Below are 18,235 nucleotides of genomic sequence, written 5' to 3'. Positions count from 1 at the left end.
CTATCACTAGTCAAGCACTATCACTAGTCAAGCACTATCACTAGTCAATCACTATCACTAGTCAAGAACCCACACTAGTCAAGCACTATCACTAGTCAAGCACTATCACTAGTCAAGCACTATCACTAGGCAAGCACTATCACTAGTCAAGCACTATCACTCGTCAATCACTAGGCACTATAGATTTATTTTCCCTTGATGACACAGACATGCTCAGGAAAATGATATCACAACTTAAGCAGTCTATCTGCCGTCTCGAACATATCCCCACCACCTTATTCAAAACCGTTTTTAATTGCATATCTGAAGTGCAAGCTATTGTTAATCACTCCCTGTTCAGAGGCACTTTCCCCATTGCACTAATAACTGCTAAGGTGAAACCCCTTCTGAAGAAAAGTAGATTCTAGATTCTTCAGCTCTTAGCAATTTCGGGACAATCTCCAACCTTGCATTCTTATGCAACATTCTGGAAAGATTGGTGTTCAAACAGCTAAATGATTTTTTTTAAGTGCCAACTATATTTTTGAAAAATTTGAATCTGGTTTTTGTGCCTACCACAGCACAGAGACAGGTTTGACTTTGTGTCTGGCACTGTTCAGTTCATATATGTTACCCCTTGGCAGCGTTATCAGAAAGCACAGCATTGATTTTCACTGCTATGTAGATGATACCCAACTTTTCTGTGCCACCAGAGAATTTTAGGTCCACGGATAAATTATTAGATTGTTTTAGTGATTCAAATACTTGGATGGCTAAATCTAAGACTGAGGTACTTATTGTTGGAGCCAAAGCACAGAGAGAGAATTTAGCCACATATTTTAATTAATGGGCAATATAGACAAAACACCAGGTAAAAAAAGCCACGTGTTATTTTAGATTCTGAACAAAATGTTGAATCACACATTAGAAATGTGACCAAAATAGCTTTTTACCACCTGAGGAACATTGCCAAGTTGCAGCCGTTTCTTTCTAGCTGATACAGAGAGACTCATCCATGCTTTTATTACAAGCAGGCTTTTCCTACTGTAATACTCCTCTCTGGTCTACCCAAGAAAGTAATTGGTCTACTGCAAAACATACAGAATGCTGCAGCACGGGTACTGACCAAGCCCAGACGGAGATCACACATTACACCGGTGTTAAGGTCTGTGCACTGGCTGCCTGTGAGTTCTACAATTAATATTAAGATTATTCTATTGGTTTTTAAATCAATCCACGATTGTGCAGCCCAATAATTTAAAAAGCATGTCAGACATGCCAGTTATGTACCCACTAGGTCCCTCAAGTCTTCTGGCGCTGGCCTAACTATCCCAAAGCCTTTTCCTTAGAGTGCTTTTTTAGTTGTTCAGTTTGTGTAATTCTTTACTTTTTTTAATCTTATGTTTGTTGTGTAGTAAATATTTCAGCTTTGATTTTCATTGTTTTTTGTTTATTCCTGTAAAGCATAGCAAGCTTGATGTGACTTGATGCCCGTTTATTAAAGACCATTAAGGTTTACTATGTTATTCTGGGCCATACCAGCACGTTCTATCAAGGTTTACTATGTTATTCTGGGCCATACCAGCACGTTCTATCAAGGTTTACTATGTTATTCTGGGCCATACCAACACGTTCTATCAAGGTTTACTATGTTATTCTGGGCCATACCAGCACGTTCTATCAAGGTTTACTATGTTATTCTGGGCCATACCAGCACGTTCTATCAAGGTTTACTATGTTATTCTGGGCCATACCAACACGTTCTATCAAGGTTTACTATGTTATTCTGGGCCATACCAACACGTTCTATCAAGGTTTACTATGTTATTCTGGGCCATACCAACACGTTCTATCAAGGTTTACTATGTTATTCTGGGCCATACCAGCACGTTCTATCAAGGTTTACTATGTTATTCTGGGCCATACCAGCACGTTCTATCAAGGTTTACTATGTTATTCTGGGCCATACCAACACGTTCTATCAAGGTTTACTATGTTATTCTGGGCCATACCAACACGTTCTATCAAGGTTTACTATGTTATTCTGGGCCATACCAACACGTTCTATCAAGGTTTACTATGTTATTCTGGGCCATACCAGCACGTTCTATCAAGGTTTACTATGTTATTCTGGGCCATACCAGCACGTTCTATCAAGGTTTACTATGTTATTCTGGGCCATACCAACACGTTCTATCAAGGTTTACTATGTTATTCTGGGCCATACCAGGTTTACATTCGTTCTATCAAGGTTTACTATGTTATTCTGGGCCATACCAACACGTTCTATCAAGGTTTACTATGTTATTCTGGGCCATACCAACACGTTCTATCAAGGTTTACTATGTTATTCTGGGCCATACCAGCACGTTCTATCAAGGTTTACTATGTTATTCTGGGCCATACCAGCACGTTCTATCAAGGTTTACTATGTTATTCTGGGCCATACCAGCACGTTCTATCAAGGTTTACTATGTTATTCTGGGCCATACCAACACGTTCTATCAAGGTTTACTATGTTATTCTGGGCCATACCAACACGTTCTATCAAGGTTTACTATGTTATTCTGGGCCATACCAGTACGTTCTATCAAGGTTTACTATGTTATTCTGGGCCATACCAACACGTTCTATCAAGGTTTACTATGTTATTCTGGGCCATACCAACACGTTCTATCAAGGTTTACTATGTTATTCTGGGCCATACCAGCACGTTCTATCAAGGTTTACTATGTTATTCTGGGCCATACCAGCACGTTCTATCAAGGTTTACTGGTCCGCAGCTGCATTAAAAGATAAGGGGAGTTTGCTATACACATCTGGGATAGGTGGGGGATAACCTCGTCCCCGGGCTGAGAGAGAGAGAGAGCTGGCGGACGAGATTTGGAGGGGGCTAGATACACCAAACATACACATGGAAATCTATTGAAGACACAACTGCTTTATCAGATACTTTATTTTAATGTCGCTAATGAGTGTGTGTGTGTGTGTGTGTGGGGGGACTGTATGTATGTGTCTCTCTGTCCATATGTGTGTGTCTGTCTGTGATTCCAGTCATCCCCTTCTCTCTTCTCATCCAACCCCTTCCCACTGCTGTCGAACAAGGCAATGTCTATTTAATAGCCAGGGGTAATGAGAGGCAGATCTCCATATTGTTTATCACTCACTGAGCACCTCAGGCTCTGCCTGCCTTATAGCTTTCACAGACACACACATGCAGCACAGCTAATAATGGAGCTATGAGGGATATGACAAGAATGGCCATATTCAATTTCTTCCTAGTCTAACAGTACACTTTTCCATTCTGATGTCAAGAATGTAGATTATCTGGAATCTGTGGGGCTGGAGTTGAGCAAGGAGAGAGGGGTGCCGAGTGCGGCTTCGGAGGTTCGCTACGGGAGCACTTTGTTGATTTCCAGCCATTTGTCGTCCTCCCAGACCGTTGCTCCGCTCTGCTCACTCTCTGCCACAGGGATACAGAGTTGAAACACAAGGATTTGTTGCCACTGGAAGCGCTCCCTGTTTCCAGTTACATCACAACCCAAATTTCCACATCACTTTGACTGTGTCTCTAATGGCACCCTATTCCCTATATAGTCTACTACTTTTGACCAGGGACCATAGGATCCCGTTTGCACTATATAGGGGATAGGGTGCCAGTTTGAGACGCAGCCTTTAGCAAACCGACCAACGGGGGGGGGGGCAATACAGAGAGGGAACGAGAAGAAGAGGTATTTATTATTATATGTAGGGCTTTTTTAAAAGGGATAATGATATCGTCCGACTGTCCCCTTCTTCCAAAGTACACAGAGTATATAATAGGTCATTTCTGGGTATAGGAGATACTCAATTGCATTAGAAAGAGGCTGAACACAGCCAGCTTCACAGACCATGTGCACCACCAGGCCATAAGGCAATGGGAGATATAATAATGTCATCCCACTGGAGGGAGAGAGAGAGAGGGAGGGAGGGATGGAGGGAGAGAGGTCATCTCTGGGTATAGGTCATGCGTGAGTGAGAGGTGAAAAAGAGAGCGCCTGATGGATATAGTAAAGTGGAAGGATGAAAAAATGAATGATGAGGCCACTGATGAGGCTCTCCGAGTTGCTGTAATTGCGTACAATCCCTGTCCATGGGTATAAACTCTAGGAAGGGCAGATGACTTAATTTATCTTAATACTTTGTTATATACCCTTTGTTGACAATGACAGAGGTCAAACATTTTCTGTAAGTCTTCACAAGGTTTTCACACACTGTTGCTGGTATTTTGGCCCATTCCTCCATGCAGATCTCCTCTAGAGCAGTGATGTTTTGGGGCTGTTGCTGGGCAACACGGACTTTCAACTCCCTCCAAAGATTTTCTATGGGGTTGAGATCTGGAGACTGGCTAGGCCACTCTAGGACCTTGAAATGCTTCTTACGAAGCCACTCCTTCGTTGCCCGGGCGGTGTGTTTGGGATCATTGTCATGCTGAAAGACCCAGCCTCGTTTCATCTTCAATGCCCTTGCTGATGGAATGAGGTTTTCACTCAAAATATCACGATACATGGCCCCATTCATTCTGTCCTTTACACGGATCAGTCGTCCTTGTCCCTTTGCAGAAAAACAGCCCCAAAGCATGATGTTTCCACCCCCATGCTTCACAGTAGGTATGGTGTTCTTTGGATGCAACTCAGCATTCTTTGTCCTCCAAACACAATGAGTTGAGTTTTTACCAAAAAGTTATATTTTGGTTTCATCTGACCATTAGACATTCTCCCAATCTTCTTCTGGATCATCCAAATGCTCTTCAGACGGGCCTGGACATGTACTGGCTTAAGCAGGGGGACACGTCTGGCACTGCAGGATTTGAGTCCCTGGCGGTGTAGTGTGTTACTGATGGTAGGCTTTGTTACTTTGGTCCCAGCTCTCTGCAGGTCATTCACTAGGTCCCCCCCATGTGGTTCTGGGATTTTTGCTCACCATTCTTGTGATCATTTTGACCCCACGGGGTGAGATCTTGCGTGGAGCCCCAGATCGAGGGAGATTATCAGTGGTCTTGTATGTCTTCCATTTCCTAATAATTGCTCCCACAGTTGATTTCTTCAAACCAAGCTGGTTACCTATTGCAGATTCAGTCTTCCCAGCCTGGTGCAGGTCTATAATTTTGTTTCTGGTGTCCTTTGACAGCTCTTTGGTCTTGGCCATAGTGGAGTTTGGAGTGTGACTGTTTGAGGTTGTGGACAGGTGTCTTTTATACTGACAACAAGTTCAAACAGGTGCCATTAATACAGGTAACGAGTGGAGGACAGAGGAGCCTCTTAAAAGTTACAGGTCTGTGAGAGCCAGAAATCTTGCTTGTTTGTAGGTGACCAAATACTTATTTTCCACCATAATTTGCAAATAAATTCATAAAAAATCCTACAATGTGATTTTCTGGATTTTTTTTACAGACCTCTCTCAGCTTTTTAAGTGGGAGAACTTGCACAATTGGTGGCTGACTAAATACTTTTTGACCCAACGCAAGATTCAAGACTTCGTGCTTGTAAGCTAAAATTATTATGTCGAATTCTTGCCACCAACAAAATGTTGAATATTTGGGGCATAAAATCATTGAAGCTCTGCAGATTTTGTTGTGAGGATACAGAATCAATAGACCATTTATTTTGGTATTGCCCTCGCGTAGCCTGTTTCTGGTCTCAGGTTCAGGAATGGCTGAAAATGCATAGCATTGATCTAATATTTACCCTAGAAATAGTACAGCGAGGAGATCTGGAGAGACCGGGTCAGTCAATGACTAATATACTAATACTCTTAGTAAAAGTATTTATCTTCAACTCGCAATCTGTGTATTCTATTCGATTAGACAGATTGAAATTGTACGTTAAATATCACACAGCATAGTTAAAAGATATGTCTTGCTTAGAAACCCAAAGTGGGTGGCCAGCAGAGATAGATGTGATGGGCTGAGGGTTGGGATGTGGAATTGGAGACAAGTGGGTGTGTATTTGCTATGCGGGAGATAGAATGATGGTCAAAGATTTAAAAAAAAACATTTTTTAAGTCTAAATAAAACATAATAAAAAGTATGTTTGAATGACACTGAGGGGCAGTGTTTTTACAACTAATGCCAGTTTGCCTGAGACTGATGCCGTGCAGGTGTTTGGACACATGCATATTCACACACTCTCTTGTATATGTTTATTTGAATGAACACACACATACATGTAATAGTGCCAGACATGCACACAAACATATACAGTTGGCATTGCTGTTATGATTTTAGTTGTCCTTGATGTCCTTTATTTTACATTTATTTGACTTTTTATGTTTCTTTGTATTGTTGTTTGCTGTTTTCTTCTGTTTTCTTTTTTCACATTCGTTCATTCTCTTGGTTGTTGGTGCATTTGGGGGGGTTCTTGGGTGGGGAATGGAATTCATTGTATTTTTTTGTTGTATTTTTTCTTCTTAGGGGGTCTCGGGTCTGTGGGAGGGGTCTCGAATGTTTGAGGGACAGCTATTAGGGAACTGTGGTGGGATCTTGGAGGGTTCGGGTTCGTGTGTGTCCTTCTTCCTGAGTGCTGCGCGCTCCAAAGCACCTCTCACTCACATGGCTCTCCATAACATGATCAGGTCTTTCTCACAAGCTACAAGTGAAGAGAGACACATCGGGGACACAACTGCGCGTGTCCACATTTGCTTTTCGTCAGCCAGCAAGATGAGTAGGCCTAATGAACAGCAAATGCACTAGCCTATGTTAATCTACTATCCCCATAGTACCAAAGCTGACCTATTCTGTGCGATAAATAAATATTCCAAACATAGTCTGGGAAAGTTGTGGGATGCCATAGATCCCAAATTAATACAACCACTAGCATCAAAAAATGTGGCTGACGCAACAGATCAGAAGGTTTAGCTTTAAACGTTGTTCAACTATTAGGCTATTTCTTCATATTATAATGCACACATGGCAGTAGGCTATAAGCACGAATCAAAAGTGACCGCAAATGCGATTTTGCATGTAAATGCTTTTATTAGAAAGGTACATTTTTATGGTGAAAATGATCTTCCCCCAAACTTGAAACTCACACGCTGCTTATGTATGCCAGTTAGGCTCTACACCCCTTGTAAAGCAGATTCATGTGCTTCATTTGAAGTTATTTAGTGATACAAACCTTGTCAAAACATATGGGCTAGGCTACATGAGGTGTGCGACTATGATTTTTTTTTTTAGCTTCTTGCCTTATCATTCACAAGTGATATAATACACTGCTCAAAAAAATAAAGGGAACACTAAAATAACACATCCTAGATCAGAATGAATGAAATATTCTTATTAAATACGTTTTTCTTTACATAGTTGAATGTGCTGACAACAAAATCACACAAAAGTTATCAATGGAAATCAAATTTATCAACCCATGGAGGTCTGGACTTGGAGTCACACTCAAAATTAAAGTGGAAAACCACACTACAGGCTGATCCAACTTTGATGTAATGTCCTTAAAACAAGTCAAAATGAGGCACAGTAGTGTGTGTGGCCTCCACGTGCCTGTATGACCTCCCTACAACGCCTGGGCATGCTCCTGATGAGGTGGTGGATGGTCTCCTGATGGATCTCCTCCCAGACCTGGACTAAAGCATCCGCCAACTCCTGGACAGTCTGTGGTGCAACATGGCATTGGTGGATGGAGCGAGACATGATGTCCCAGATGTGCTCAATTGGATTCAGGTCTGGGGAACGGGCGGGCCAGTCCATAGCATCAATGCCTTCCTCTTGCAGGAACTGCTGACACACTCCAGCCACATGCGGTCCTGCATTGTCTTGCATTAGGAGGAACCCAGGGCCAACCGCACCAGCATATGGTCTCACATGTGTTCTGAGGATCTCATCTCGGTACCTAATGGCAGTCAGGCTACCTCTGGCAAGCACATGGAGGGCTGTGCGGCCCCCCAAAGAAATGCCACCCCACACCATGACTGACCCACCGCCAAACCGGTCATGCTGGAGGATGTTGCAGGCAGCAGAATGTTCTCCACGGCGTCTCCAGACTCTGTCACGTCTGTCACATGTGCTCAGTGTGAACCTGCTTTCATCTGTGAAGAGCACAGGGCGCCAGTGGCGAATTTGCCAATCTTGGTGTTCTCTGGCAAATGCCAAACGTCCTGCACGGTGTTGGGCTGTAGGCACAACCCCCACCTGTGGACGTCGGGCCCTCATACCACCCTCATGGAGTCTGTTTCTGACCATTTGAGCAGACACATGCACATTTGTGGCCTGCTGGAGGTCATTTTGCAGGGCTCTGGCAGTGCTCCTCCTTGCACAAAGGCGGAGATAGCGGTCCTGCTTCTGGGTTGTCGCCCTCCTACGGCCTCCTCCAAGTCTCCTGATGTACTGGCCTGTCTCCTGGTAGCGCCTCCATGCTCTGGACACTACGCTGACAGACACAGCAAACCTTCTTGCCACAGCTCGCATTGATGTGCCATCCTGGATGAGCTGCACTACCTGAGCCACTTGTGTGGGTTGTAGACTCCTTCTCATGCTACCACTAGAGTGAAAGCACCGCCAGCATTCAAAAGTGACCAAAACATCAGCCAGGAAGCATAGGAACTGAGAAGTGGTCTGTGGTCCCCACCTGCAGCACCACTCCTTTATTGCGGGTGTCTTGCTAATTGCCTATAATTTCCACCTGTTGTCTATTCCATTTGCACAACAACATGTGAAATTTATTGTCAATCAGTGTTGCTTCCTAAGTGGACAGTTTGATTTCACAGAAGTGTGATTGACTTGGAGTTACATTGTGTTGTTTAAGTGTTCCCTTTATTTTTTTGAGCCGTGTATAATTAACAAGTGAGAGGCTAATATTGTCACGCATCAGACTTTTTTTGATTTAATCTTGTCTTTACATATACTAAATAATATATGTGTGAAATATGTTTTGATTTAGGATGGACTATTATCATGAACCTGTCGCGAAACGGGCAGAAGGAAATAATACATGTTATCTATGCACTTAAATAGTGACTGGAGGACGCTTTTCCCATCGTTAGTTTTCATCCCAGCCAGGTAGACTATACTCCTGTTGTAAAGGTAAGCAGTGTGCTTAATATTAGGAAAGTTGAGAAATAAATATAGTAGGTCTAGCCTATAGAAAGCTGATGGGATCCTCCTCTTTTTAATAGAGGTTTTCTCATGCAATTGCATAGCCTATAGAAATGTTGCGCAACATGAGCTCATGGGCTCTCATGAAGTGTTTGATTATATTTTTGATGACATTTGCATTGATGTCAGAGTGATTAGAGGGACAATAAAGTGCTGAGTACCAGGCAGTTAGCAAGTTAGAGTTTGGAGAAGCCTAATTACCGTGACTAAACGGTCACATGGAATTTGACAGCCTTCATGACTTGTGACCACTGGTGTGGCGGTAACGGATACCCCAACAGCCCTAGTCACAACCAGTTTCATTAACAGTAATTCGTCTTGGAAAAGTGTTGAGACTGAGCCAGTTGTCCCAATGCCATCTGAAAAAGGTAACATTTCACTTAACAATTTAGGAGTGTTTGCCTGTTGAAAGAGAGAAAGGTTACTAAAAGCCACTAATAGTGGAGAGTTCTGTCTCTCTCTTTCTCCCCTCTCTCATTATCTCGTTCTCTCTCCTCTCCCTTGTCTAAGTGTGCTGCTGTAATCTGTTAGAGGCCTGAGGTTTTCTGTCCTTCCCGGTGGATATTCTAAATGAAGAGCTAAATCATTTCTACTACACATTATTAGACTACACAGACTGCAGCTGCTGCCTCCCTCCTTCCTTCATCTCTCTCTATCTCTCTCGCTCTCGCTCTTCTGCCTCCCTCCCACCTTTTCAGACAGCAGACAGGCTTGAAACATGTTCGCAGTAGAGCCATGTTTCAAACGCTGACCCCGAAGAGGTCCCATGTGTTGTCATGTTTTTTTTTCTCCAGAAAGGAGAGAGTGAGAGAGCATTTTTCTCTCAATAAATCCCTGACAGATATACGTTGGAGACTAATAATTCATTCAACACCTGCAAGTCAAGAGGAGAGTGGTAGGAGGAGGGGAGGAACAGGGGTAGGTAAAGAGAGGAGAGGGAAGAGCGCGGAGAGGGGGAGAGAGGAGAGGAGGGGAAACCAAGCTGGAATCCAACGTTCATTTACTTTATTTGTTTCAGAGGAACAAGTTCATTTTCACCACCAGTCAGGCTCTTTCATGCCCCACTCTCTATCCCCCTGTCTCTCCCTCTGTCTCGCTCTCTCCCCCTCCCCATCGTTCTCTCTCTCTCTCTGTCTCGCTGTCTTTCGCTCTCCCCATCTCTCTCTCTTTTTCCAGCCCTCCCCCTTCTATGTTCTTAAAAACCTCCCCCCAGATCCCATGCAGCGAATCATAAAAACACTATTGTTAATAAACATAACTCAAACAGTCCTGGCACGGCAGCCGACGGGTGTGTTGTGTGCCATAGAAGTCAGTGTGTAATTCTGAGGGGCATATTTCATATTTGAATGTACTCCTCCTACCGGCCGTGTTGTATTAGCCCTGTGTAATTACCATGGTTGTGTCCCAAATGGCACCCTATTCCCTATACTTTTGATAGGGCTCTGGCACCTTAGAGTTCTGCTCCAGACCCAACCCAAGACCACTGACCCACTGACTATGAATCCAATAAGGATTTTGTTTAATTCATTTCTTTGTTGAATTTCTTATTTTAAAGAAAAGGCTCTGAATCTGAAAACACTGTTATTTTGTCTTGACCGCTCTAGAGGTGTGGGCATGTGAGGGGAAGCTGGGATAGCTCTTCTTCAGCAGAGTGTGGTCACCATTTCCCCTTACTGTAAACCACCTGGAGGCCTTCAGACATAGAAATAGAATGGGAATGTCCATTCTAGTAATTCTATTTCTATGGCCTTAGCCCTCTCTGGACCCTGGCTACACCTATAGCCCTCTAGACCAGGGTGATCCAGTCCATTACTGTATGGATGTTCTAAATAGCATAGTTCTATGCCCTCAGCAGTCCTTTCTGCGCTGCCTCTCAGCAGGCTGCTCCCACCACTACGTTGCCCCAGGCTGAACATCTGGCTCTGGTCAAAAGTAGTGTACTATATAGGGAATAGTGTGCCAATTGAGATGCAACACATTATTGTTTCCACAACATAACAAAACCCAGTGGCTGGTCAGTCCGCGTCGACAGTCCACCCTGACAGGTCAGGGCCCGCCCCATTAGTCCAGCCACTTAGGGACCTGAGAGGGGCCAGACTGAGCCAAGCCAAGCTGGCCGGAGCCAAGCCATGTTTGGAGAAAACAAGCGTGCTGCTCGCCCTTTGGTGGTGGTGATGGCTACTAGCTTGGCCTGGTCTGTTCTCTCTCTATACTCTCTCTCTCCACCTCTTTCTCTCTCTTTCTTTCGCTCTCCCCCTCCCTCTCTCTCTCTCCCCCTATCTATCTCCCCCTCTACTTTCTTACTTCCTCTCCCCTTCCCCTCTCTATCTCCCTATTTCTCCCACCCTCTCTCTCCATCTACTTTCTTCTCTCCCTCACTTTTTCTCCCTCTCTCTCTCTCTCTTTGGCTGGAGTGTCCGATATCACAGCTCTGTACAGGGCAGTCCGGTCGCCTTGGTCTCTCTCTGGCTCGCTGTCCAACACACAGTTCAGCTCAGCCTTGCTCGGCTCCAGCCCCACTTTCAACTGACTTTGTGGTACTTTTGTTTCTTTTTTTTGTGTTTCTCTCTCTCTCCTCCCAACTGCTGTTGTTCCATGCTCCTTACACACACTGTTGTTAGTCCGTTCAGCCTCAGCCTCGCACACTGACCCAATGACCAGCATGACCCAGTAGTAACCGTTACTATTCTAACGTTTAAGAGTCTATAGCATTGATCTGTTCCCCAGATTTCACATGAATCAGGATGATCTTTATAGTTTTCCACGCTGTGTGGATGAGGTGGAGAGGAGAAGAGACCAAAGACCCCCAGACCAAAACACCTTATGAAGGGTCTGCTCTTGATTCCGTGATGATTGCTTTTCCACATCTCTACCTCCCTCCCTCCCCTCCACCTCATCCAGTGTACCTTTAAATATTTTATAATATGACATGACTGTTCGGATTTCCAAGTTGTGAATTAATGAGAGAAACATATGTCAATGTAGCTAGACTGTAGGCTGTTGTAGTTGGCAGCTTGTAGCGGGACCTGTAAGTTTTAGGTCCAGGGCTTGGAAGGTCAGGACAGAGACCCCAGGCATACAGGGCTGTAAGCTTACCACACTCAACTCTCTCACCTCTATCTTCGGGCTCTCCCTTTTTCTCTCATGTCCACTCTCTCTATTTCTATCTCTGCTTATCTCTGGGGTGTTAACATTACACAGAGGAAGATGTTATCTTCATACATCCTATGTCTATCTGTGTCTTCGGAAGTCCAAGGACCGTAAAGAACACACATCCAAATCTAAACCAGAGCCGTTAGTAACATATGACAGAAGATAGGCTCTTTCTCTCTCTCTTTCTCTCTCTCACAGCAGCCTCATGAACTCAGCCACTGTCTGTCCCAAAGTGTCCCATGATTACCCCCACCAACTACACACATCCCTTCCTCCATCCTTCCTCCCTTCCCTGGCTTGGTCTGTCAGTCAGGGGATGAGTGTTTTCAATCAATCACTTTTGGAACTAATGTTTCCATTTCAGTTCAGCTCAGTCCACTCTAGAGAAGTCCTTCAATTCAATACATGTTCCTGATTGTGCATGAGAGTGAGTCAGTGTTAATAGTTTCTCAGTGAGGGTGTTGGAGGTTTCTGTGTGTGGTCAGAGTGAGTGTTAGGTATGTGTCTGTGAGGGATGTTAAATTAAGAGTTTTGCTCTCTGTGTGTGTGTGTGTATGTGTGCGTAAGCCAAGCGTTGTCTGGGCTATAGGAGGGCTGTTGCTAGGGTGTGCACAATTACCGTATAACTGTGTAATCGACGGTTATGGATGAAAACCATCATGAAAATATAATAAAATAACAGTCGTAACCATTTGGGTGGGAAGGGGTGTCGTATGAACAGCTGACTGAATGACCACAATGCAGCAGCACACATAGAAATATAATGAATGGAACGGGCTTGGAACCTCTAACCCTGGCAATTTGGCTGGTAAAATCATGGGTGCAATCACAATGGCTGCCTGGTATTGTGATGCAATTATTTCCATGGTAATGTAGAATGTTCATTCAAATTTTGTTAACTGATATGGCTCATGCAAGGGAATGTATTTTTTGTAATGTCAGTTGAGTTGAATCAACAAATCACAGCACATATTTTACTTCCTGCTTTGCTCCTATTGGTACACTTGCAATTGCCGCAATCCACCTATTATGTCTTCATTGACTTGAATGTTCTATTCATTCCATTTCTATAGCAGCACATGCAGTCAGGAGCGGAGGAGAGGAGAAAGTGTTTGTCTATTTTTTTGCTATTCTAGCAGTTATTACGGTGACCGTGGTCATTTGGCTAGCCATTACCGTCATCCAAAGGGCCCTCGTCAAAGTGCACTAGTGCACTAGTGGGGAATAGGGTGCCATTTTGGCTGCAACCTTTGTGTTCCCTCAGACGGTTGTTCCCCTGATCTTAATCTGGTTCTCTTTAAATATAATTTCATAAAATCCATTATTCTAAGCCAGGGAGTAAGCCAGTTGAGTCCCTGTGGAGTTGTCTGCTGCTGTTTGTTTTAAGGGGATTGAGATGGTCTGTGGTTCAGATGGACACTGAGTAGCTTTTAATTCAGCACCAGGGCCAGACACTGACCTACTCACCAGGCAGCATAGACCTAGACCAGACCCAATACACTACTTAGACCCTTAGACACTACTTAGACCCTTAGACAGTTCCAGAATACACTGAGTATACCAAACAGTAGGAACATCTTCCTAATATTGAGTTGCACTACCCCCCTTTTTCCCTCAGAACAGCTTGAATTCCTCAGGGCATGGACTCTACAAGGTGTCGAAAGCACTCCACAGAGATGCTGGCCCGTTTTGACTCCAATGCTTCCCACAGTTGAATTAAGCTGGCTGGATGTTCTTTGGGGGGTGGACCATTCTTGATACAGAAAGGCACGTAAATGTTTTTTCTTTCCCATTCGCCCTCTGAATGGCACACATATACAATCCATGTCTCAATTGTCTCGAGGCTTAAAAATCCTTCTTTAATCCTTAAGAGTCTATTCTGTTGTGTGCCAACAAAAATAAGGGGTTAAACATTTCCACAAAAAAAAACAAATATTTCCTGAGCTTTCTTATACCTCCAAGATATAGGACAGACACTTCAAAACCTTACCCTAGCTTTCTGATGTGTGCCAACAGAAACGGCGGCTGGAACCAAAAATCTCAACATTTCCTCCTCTCTCTCTATTATTCATTTTAGACTTTTTTCCCCATTTATGAATGTGTTATTCAATGTGTTTCTATGGGCTAAGTAGTAAAGGCTAAATTGAACTGCTTCACATTTTAGAGGTTAACTAACCTGTTTCCTCACCTTCATCTACACTGATTGAAGTGGATTTAACAAGTGACAATAAGGGATCGAATATTTCACCTGGATTCACCTGGTCAGTCTGTGTCATGGAAAGAGCAGGTGTTCTTATTGTTTTGTATACCGGTCAAAAGTTTTAGAACACCTACTCATTCAATGGTTTTTCTTTATTTTTACTATTTTCTACATTGTGAAATAGTAGTGAAGACATCAAAACAACGAAATAACGCATATGGAATCATGTAGTAACCAAACAAGTGTTAATCAAATCAAAATATATTTTATATTTGAGATCTTTCAAATAGCCACCCGTTGCCTTGATAACAGCTTTGCACACTCTTGGCATTCTCTCAACGAGCTTCATGAGGTAGTAACCTGGAATGCATTTCAATTAACAGGTGTGGGATTTCTTTCCTTCTTAATGTGTTTGAGCCAATCAGTTGTGTTGTGACAAGGTAGGGGGGTATACAGAAGATATCCCTATTTGGTAAAAGACCAAGTCCGTATTATGGCAAGAACAGCTCAAATAACCAAAGAGAAATGACAGTCCATCATTACTCTAAGACATGAAGGTCAGTCAATAGGTAACATTTCAAGAACTTTGAATGTTTCTTCAAGTACAGTCGCAAAAACCATCAAGTGCTATGATGAAACTGGCTATCATGACGAGGAGGAGTAGTAGGAAGGATCGGAGGACCAATGTGCAGCGTGGTAAGTGTCCATATTGTTTAATAAGAATAATGAACACTGAACAAAACGACAACGTGAAATAACAAAACCGAAACAGTTCCGTGTGGAACAAACACTGACACGGAAAATAATCACCCACAACTCAAAAGTGAAACCAGACTACCTAAGTATGGTTCTCAATCAGGGACAACGATTGACAGCTGCCTCTGATTGAGAACCATACCATGCCAAACACAGAAATCCCAAAACATAGAAAAAGAAACATAGACAACCCACCCAACTCACGCCCCGATCATACTAAAACAAAGACATAACAAAAGAACTAAGGTCAGAACGTGACACACATCTCAACATCAACTGTTCAGAGGAGACGTTTCACAAAGACACAGCGGCTGGAACCAAAAAGGAGAAATTTCCACCGGTCTAATTTCCTTTGCTCGTGTTTCCTGGCTCAATCAAGTCTCCTCTTCTTATTGGTGTCCTTTAGTAGTGGGTGAACGGATGATCTCTGCATGTCTATTTCCCACCGTAAAGCATGGAGGAGTAGGTGTTATGGTGTGGGGGTGCTTTGCTGGTGACACTGTCTGTGATTTATTTTGAATTAAAGGCACACGTAACCAGCATGGCCACCACAGCATTCTGCAGCGATACGTCATCCCATCTGGTTTGCACTTAGTGGGACTATCATTTGTTTTTCAACAGGACAATGAGTTTTATCAAGAAGGAGCGTGATGGAGTGCTGCATCAGATGACATGGCCTCCCCGACCTCAACCAAATTGAGATGGTTTGGGATGAGTCGGACCGCAGAGTGAAGGAAAAGCAGCCAACAAGTGCTCAGCATATGTGGGAACTCTTTCAAGACTGTTGGGAAAGCATTCCAGGTGAAGCTGGTTGAGAGAATGCCAAGAATGTGCAAAGCTGTCATGAAGGCAATGGGTGGCTATTTGAAGAATCTCAAATATAAAATATATATTGATTTGTTTATTATCATTTTGGTTACTACATGATTCCATATGTGTTATTTCATAGTTTTGATGTCTTCACTCTTATTCTACAATGTAGAAAATAGTAAAAATAAAGAAAAACCCTTGAATGAGTTGATGTTCTACCTTTGACCGGTAGTGTATGGTCCCAATACAACCACGCTCCACTTAGTCCTAGGACAGCAGGTCTTAGACTGAGGCATTTCCATCCAGACCCAATACTCGACCGACAATTACACTCACTAAAGGGTTTCCAGAACCAAAACAGCCAGTAGTTAACCAGAATAAAAAAAAAAGAAAAACTAGAACCCTTGTAATAACGTTGAAAAAATACTTGAATTGGGATAAAAGCTAAAATTGTATTTCAGTACAGACTGAGATTGATTTATTTGTGGGATTAACTGCATGTGTGTGACATTGACTGTGGAGTTCCTGGAACAACAAGAAGTGCTGAGACAAAGGCAGGTAGTGCCGAGCCGTGAGAGGAAGTGGCTTATTGCCTCCTGCTGACCTGTTCTGGTCTGGTCCAGTGAAGGACTCTCTGTAGACATGAGCAGCTCAACACCATGGTCGCTTTAGAACTTCCTTCCCCCCTCATCTTCCCCTTGAGAACTTTGAGGGTATTTAGCTATTTGTGTCTGTGTGTGTGAATGTGTTTGAGTGTGTCTGTCTGTCGTTCTGTCTCTGTGTGTGTGTTTTGTTTGTCTCTCACAGTGTGTTATCTGACTGTGTCGTTTCCTCCTCTTTCCCTCTCTTTGTGCCTCCAGATCTGTATGAGCTGCTGTCTGCCCTGCCCTCCCAGCTCCAGCCCCACGTTGACAGCCCGGACGACAGCACCTTTATACACGACATGTTCGGAGAGAGGAGCCTCCACTCGCTGGTCAAGGTAAACCTACTCTACGTCTTCCTATTTTCCGCTCTTCATCCTCTAAAGAGGGGTGTGTGTGTGTGTGCATGCTTGCATGTGTATGTAAGGGTAGCGTTAGGATTATCAAGAGATCCCTCCCTTTTATTCTTCTCTCTCTCCCCCTCTCCTTTTCTTTGTTCTACACTTTAAAAAAAGGCGATATCTAGAACCAAAAAGGGTTCTCAGGCTGTCCCCATAGGATAACCCTTTGAAGGACCCCTTTTTGTTCCAGATTAGAACCCTTTTGGGTTCCATGTAGACCCCTTTCCACAGAGGGTTTTACATGGAGCCAAAAATAGTTCTACCTGGAACCAAAATGGGTTCTCCTATGGGAACAACCACAGAACCCCTTTGGAACCCTTTTTTTCGAAGAGTTTACTCTTTCTTTGTCTTTTTGCCTCCCTCCATCTCTCTCACCTATCATGTCTCTATCTCTTTCTCTCACACACACTCCTCCTTCTTTCTCAGTCAACCTCTCCTCCTCTCTCTCTCAAGTCACTGTCTCCTTTCCTCCTCTCTCTCTATCTGAAGTGGTTCTCTGGGCCAGGCCAGGCGGCAGGGTTGTTGAAACAGATAGCTCCGGAGATGAGGAGATGAGGAGATGAGCACACTTGATAACTTTATTTCTCTGGCAAACAGTTCTAACGAGGGAACCACATGCCTTCAGTACAGCAGGCTGCAGTCTGCCTGCAGTTTGTCTGTCCCCCTCTCTGTGTGTGTCTGCAGACTACAGCAGCCTTCTGTACTGTAGTCAGCAGCACCACTCCTCCCTCTATTCTGTAATTCATCCCTCTATCCTCCCTCTATTTATTTACTCTCCCTCTATTCCTCCCTCTGTTATTAGAGACAAAGCCCAGGGTTTACATGCAGTATCAGCCTCCACGACTAGTGCTCACTTTTCTTCTTTTCATCTTTAGTATTACGTTTACAGGTGTGTAGTTTGAGATTTTGGCAATTAGTTGTCTACTTCAGATGAACTAAGTACTGAAGTACTGTAAAAAAAAAAAAAAAAAAAAAAAAAAAGGTCAGTCAGTAGCAGCCAGTTTTTGACCAGTCTGTTTGGCTGCCATCTTTGTGTCATAGACAAGGGAAGGGAGGGGGAGAGAAAATTTACATAATATTTTTCCTCCCCTCACTATAGAAACCTTATAGAAACCTTTTCTCTAGCACGTGTTTGTCCAGGATCCAGGTTCTG

General features: G+C 43.5%; 1 protein-coding gene across 2 annotated transcripts in view; it reads left to right on the top strand.

Annotated features, from left to right (window-relative positions):
- mpp7a (membrane palmitoylated protein 7a) overlaps positions 1-18,235 on the top strand; it is a 261,584-nt gene that overhangs the window by 104,672 nt on the left and 138,677 nt on the right. For both annotated transcript variants that reach the window (XM_042308490.1, XM_024393190.2), the window contains exon 4: positions 16,901-17,019. In XM_042308490.1, the coding sequence (XP_042164424.1) occupies positions 16,901-17,019 (119 nt within the window). The remainder of the gene's footprint in view (positions 1-16,900; positions 17,020-18,235) is intronic.

Source organism: Oncorhynchus tshawytscha, linkage group LG29, assembly GCF_018296145.1.
Source record: "Oncorhynchus tshawytscha isolate Ot180627B linkage group LG29, Otsh_v2.0, whole genome shotgun sequence".
NCBI classification, from domain to species: Eukaryota; Metazoa; Chordata; class Actinopteri; order Salmoniformes; family Salmonidae; genus Oncorhynchus; species Oncorhynchus tshawytscha.
The sequence above is the reverse complement of the archived record's forward strand: the minus strand, read 5'-3'. Positions and strand labels throughout refer to the sequence as shown.